Below are 5,776 nucleotides of genomic sequence, written 5' to 3'. Positions count from 1 at the left end.
TTAGCACTCTTTGAAAACTAAATTCTAAAAATCAAATCAAACCATCAAATACAAAGTAAGTCTCTGTGTATATACCTGTTTGTCTGTACTGCTTGCTATGTGTTGGTGTGCAATAAAAAGTTATTGTATTGTACAAAAAAATACTCTCTTTGAATACTGATTGATACGAGTACCTTTGGATATTAATTTGCAATAGGTATAGGTTGGTAGATCTTGCACCTGACAGTGGTCCTTAGTCCTTACGATATACTCGTAGCCTACATGACCATCCCACTATTAGCTATTAAAGTAACGCCCATGAAGCCATTGTCAATGGAGAGCGATTGTCCGGAAAATGATTCATGGAGTCACGACCCTCAGCAATGCGTGGCTTACGAACGAAACAAGGAAAGGAGGTGGACCTAAAGTTAGGCTAGCGAGAAACACTACACTAGGTACCTATGTCATGAGGGGATCCTTTCGACTGCAATAAATTTATAAGTCATAAATCATAATGTAATTTTGTCATAATTATTGTTAGTCATAATTTTTTTTCCCGCTGAAACTACCTATACATTTTTCATAAATTTTTAAATGGTCCTGTAGAACTCTACGAGTACATATAGGTTAGGTTAGGTTTGTTTTATAACAATTCTGAAAAATAAATGGTTTCCGTAGGGTTCCGTAGCCATTACAAATAAATCTAATAATATTTTTCTAAGGATTTCGTATTGTGTACTGAATCTTCCAAGTTTAGGTTTATTTTATACCTTAGGCTGCTATTTACTCCTAAACTACTAATTATTCTCAAGCAATCTTAGCCGCTATAATTTTCCTTGTAAATTTGAAATATTTGCTACCATTTTGAATTTTTTCAAAATTTTACACCCAACAGTTTAGATTTTAGAGGAGGTGGGGGGGGGGGCACGCTCGATTTCAATGAAAATTTGCACTTTAAAGTTGAATATTTCGCAAACACATCACTGAATGGAAAATATTTTGTCGGCGTGACTGATATGTAGCTTACCCGTGGACAGACAGACGGACAGACATGGCGAAACTATAAGGGTTCCTAGTTGACTACGGAACCCTAAAAAGGGTTATGTCAAACGTTACATTATGACAAACATTACATTATGACTAACAATTTTCGTCCAGTCGATATCGACCCATTAGGTGTCTCGTTGGCTTTGCTTTATTAGATCTTCTAGGCAGTTTTCATTTTCCTAGCACCCCTAAGCAGTGAAATGCAGATGCAGTAGCAGGCTGCGAGTGCAGCGGCGGTGGCGACGGCTGCGGCGAGCGCGGCGGCGGCGAGCGGTAGCGGTAGCGGTAGCGGGGGCGAGGGCGGGGTGGGCCGCAAGCGCAGCCCCCCGCGCCGGCGCAGAACGCGCTCCGTCCACCACACGGCGCACTCCAGCGACGACTGCGGCCGGTCGCGCATGGCCGCGCCCAGCCGCCGGGAGTTCTCGCGGTAGCTGCACAAACATACACAACATACTTGTACTCTCGGCATTTGAATACTTCCTCTACCTTGGAAACATCATCCAAAGAAGTCGCCCGAAGAATCCAACTTGGACTTGGAAGTTCAACGTTCGGGAAACTTCGTAATATCTTCTGGTCTGAAATTCCGCAGGGCCTGCAGACGAGAACCTTCAACCTGAGGCCGTACTGTCTAATAGTTTCTTGCAGCGCATTCTTCTTGGCAATGATGGTCTTTCCGAAAGCGCTGGTAGTTTAAAAAATGACGTGTAAAAGTGCCCATTGCGGCCTATTTACTGAGTAAATGATTTTGTTTTTTTTGATTTTGAATATTTCTAACGCCCGCGATCGCAATCAAATGACAGATTTCGCATACAAATGTCATTTGATTGCAACGACGAGCGTCAGAAATGTTAAGCAATACGGCCTCTGGAAGTGTTGCCCATGAGTTCTGATCTGAGATGTGATCTTTCGTTGTTGGTCTTTTGAACAGATTCAGTCACGCATCAAGCCATCGTAAACCATAAACCTATGCTCGGGGGAGAAAGGTTTTGTAGTGACAACCGGAACCGGGAGACGCACGCAACGTTGACAACCCTCTCGCTAGGACGGCATAGCGGGTGTTGTGGTTAACCGGTGCCGGTGAATGAAAGTGGTGAACACAACTCAATAAAAACACACACCTAACATCAACTTTACGTAAATATATGTGGGAATGAGGGTGGATGACTGTTAGAATGATTTGATGTAAACGAGCGACCGAATGACTGAAGACTTATTGTGGAATGAATGAGACGAGCGAGTGAGTGAAAGGGATTTGATTTGAGTTACGATCGGGTGAGCCTACGTGCTAGTTGTCTTTTCTGTTTTCATTGTTTTTTTACGTATTCAGTAGTTTAATTTTTAATAAACTTTTTCTTATTTTATTTCGAAAAGTTTGTTTTCCTTCGCACGATCCCACATTTTTGGGGGCTCGTCCGGGATCGGAAGGAGAAATTAAATCGTGGATACGACGACGGACTGGTGTGCTACGTGGTGTAACGAGGCGGTTACATTTTTTGTTACGGCGGTTGCCATTTACGACGGGCGACCGAAATAACAGCGACGACGAGTTTCTGCTGGCTTTTGAAGTAAGACGGTGGCTTCTGAGCGGCAAGAAACTGCACATCAGCGAGATGCGAGCGGATACGATGTATGACGGGGCAGTTAGCGAGGCTCAGAGTGGCGGTGTGGATGAGGCACCAACACTGAAACTCCATACGACGACGACGACTACTGCAAGTGTGATGACGACGTACGACGTTAGTGAAAGCCTGCAGTACAGTGACGATCTGATAGAGAAATTTAGCGCTCAAGACAAGACGTATAGCGTGACTAAATTTATGGACGACATCGACGAGAACGCGGCAATATTTGGGTGGACGCCTTTACAACAATTGATTGTCGCCAAACGCAGTATGACGGGTACCGCAGCGCTTTGGCTTCAAGCGGAGCGACCGTTCAAATCGTGGAATGATTTGAAATACGCGCTGAATAAAGAATTCCCAGACACGGTCAACATCAAACAAATTCACGAGTTGATGGTGGCGCGTAAAAAGAGGAACGACGAAAGTTGCCTAGAGTATTTTTACACGATGCGCGAATTGGGTAAAATAGGAAAAATGCCAGATTATGTGGCAATCCAATACATTGTCGACGGAATCGAAGACTTAAAAACACACAAAATGATGTTTTACGGTGTTACATCATACAGCGATTTAAAGGAAAAAATTAAGATTTACGAAATGATAAAAAACAAGAGGGTACCTACGCATTCACTACAAGACGTGACGAAAACCCGGCTCAAACCAGTTTACTCGAGCTATAGCTGTGAAGAAGGAGAAAATCGTGTGTCCAGTGTGTGCCCGAACGAAGAAAATGATGTGAAGTGTTACCAATGTACCCAATTCCATCACATATCGGCGCATTGTACGTATTCGTTAACATTGAACGAATCAGCTGACGAGGTGCATAATGGCGGCGCGGACGGAAGAACGACGAGCTTGTTCGTGCAAACTCTCGGTCACACTCAAACGAATGAACAGAACGAAGAATGTTTTCAGAACGAACGAAGTGACCGAGAACGACATGAACATGGCGGCAAAGATGGCGGCGACGGTTGTCAAACGTCACATGACAGAACTGACGTTGACAGTTGTGACAGCAGCGCAAACAGCTGTGATCGAACGGTAAATCAAAACATTGATCGAAGAAGGCCGACAAAGAAGATTTTATCGTTTAATCGATGTTTTAACGTCTCGTCGGACTCCGGTAGTAACTTTAATCTCGTGTCGGAGAACTGTTATAAGTACTACACAAAGTGCGAACGGGTAGTGACAGAACTTAGTGCATCACGAGTTGTATCACCGGGATACAAGAAAACGACGAACTTTGCGATCAACGACGAGTGTTTTAACGTAATTCCGCACCTTGTGCCACAAGACTTTATCCCATACGGTGTTATACGAGGCCAAGAACTGTTCTATGACGTGACGGTCGTCATGAACGGCAGCCAGGTGCATTTATTGCTGAAGGAAGACGAGAGTTACCTTAGTAATTATTTGGTGTTAAGGGTTCAGGCTGCCAGAAGATATTGTGTCCAGAAATTGTACACCTACTGGTACGATTTTAAGATTAAAATAGTTATGAGGAAAGTTGACCAGTGGTTGGGATCACAGATGTCATTGACCTGTTACTGGTATGGTGTAAAATTTAAAATTGTTTGTTCGTTTTTCTCTAAGGGGATGTTTTTATTCTAAGATGTTTTTTTTCTGTTTTTAATTTAAGATGTAAGACTGGTTAGCTGTTGCATATTTTTTATATAAGATGCAAAGTACTTTGTTTTGTTATAATGATGGCTTATAGCACACATGTTTTAGGATTAAGGTGTACCTAGGTTAAGATGTTTAGATGTGTAAGATGTTTTGTTTAGAGGATGCCTGGGGACAGTCATGTGTGTAGGATGGCCGAATGTGGGAATGAGGGTGGATTACTGTTAGAATGATTTGATGTAAACGAGCGACCGAATGACTGAAGACTTATTGTGGAATGAATGAGACGAGCGAGTGAGTGAAAGGGATTTGATTTGAGTTACGATCGGGTGAGCCTACGTGCTAGTTGTCTTTTCTGTTTTCATTGTTTTTTTTACGTATTCAGTAGTTTAATTTTTAATAAACTTTTTCTTATTTTATTTCGAAAAGTTTGTTTTCCTTCGCACGATCCCACATTTTTACTATAAGAACAAACTTATCTTACATCATTAAAACATCTTTATTTAACAACACCAAAAAATACCATCTTAGGAAAAAAAACATCATCTTAGAGGAAAAAAAAATAAACAATTTCAAATTTTACACCATACCAGTAACAGGTCAATGACATTTGTGATCCCAACCACTCTACATCTCATATCTATTTTAAACTTCACACTGTACCAGTGAACCGAGGCCATTGATTAACAGTTATGTATCTACTAACAAAAACATGGCATCATTGTCATCATCATCATATCAGCCGTAAGACGTCCACTGCTGGACACAGGCCTCCCCCATAGACCTCCAGTCGCTTCGATTGGAAGCAGCCTGCAATTCATCGTGAACCCACGGTTTTAGTCAGGTCATCTGTCCATTTCGATGTCACAAAAACATGTGACAAATTCAATTCAGTGGTAGTATCTCCTAGCGTCTTCTCACCTCTTATCGTTGATGAGCGTATAGATAGTTTGATTCAGCTCGGAGTCGGTAAGCGTGTCGAGGTGTAGCCGGCGGCCGGCGCCGTAGCGCTGGATCTGTTCGGCGTTGAACCACTGGTCGCCCAGCAGCGGCAGCGCCAGCAGCGGCACGCCACAGCGCAGCGCCTCGTCCAAAGACTGCAGGCCCGCCTGCGTGATGAACAGCACTATCTTCTCGTGCCCTGGGAACACAACGCGTCATTTAGCCAGCCGGGTGTGCACTCCAAACCGATGTGACTTTGAGGCTGGATATTACCGACCTGATATTTGAAAGCTTAAAATTGCTTCGAAATAACAGTGTGATAAATTCCAGTCACGCAATATCAACCCGGTGTGAATATACATTCAGTATACCGCCCTCACAATCCTGACTAGATATATATTATATACTGGCATGAAAATCGGAAGAATGTAATTACCGACATGTTTTTCCCGTCCCATTAGTGTGAGCTCGCTATCAGTCTCTATCAAAACTACCTTCGGCCTCCCCTACACGAGAAACAAGGTCGATATTGACGTGCCGGTAATCATCTGGTCGGTATTTAT

The 5,776-nt window shown here is 43.0% G+C and overlaps 1 protein-coding gene across 1 annotated transcript in view; it reads right to left on the bottom strand.

The window, feature by feature from the left end:
• Nucleotides 1-895: 895 nt before the first annotated feature.
• LOC141430256 (UDP-glycosyltransferase UGT5-like) overlaps nucleotides 896-5,776 on the bottom strand; it is a gene marked incomplete in the record, with an annotated part of 8,043 nt that continues 3,162 nt past the window's right edge. Inside the window, 2 exon segments of the mRNA XM_074090865.1 lie at nucleotides 896-1,457; nucleotides 5,193-5,412. Coding sequence (XP_073946966.1) covers nucleotides 1,187-1,457; nucleotides 5,193-5,412 — 491 coding nt within the window.

This window comes from Choristoneura fumiferana, chromosome 8 (genome assembly GCF_025370935.1).
Source record: "Choristoneura fumiferana chromosome 8, NRCan_CFum_1, whole genome shotgun sequence".
NCBI classification, from domain to species: Eukaryota; Metazoa; Arthropoda; class Insecta; order Lepidoptera; family Tortricidae; genus Choristoneura; species Choristoneura fumiferana.
Note: the sequence above shows the minus strand (reverse complement) of the source record. Positions and strands in the feature narration are given on the sequence as shown.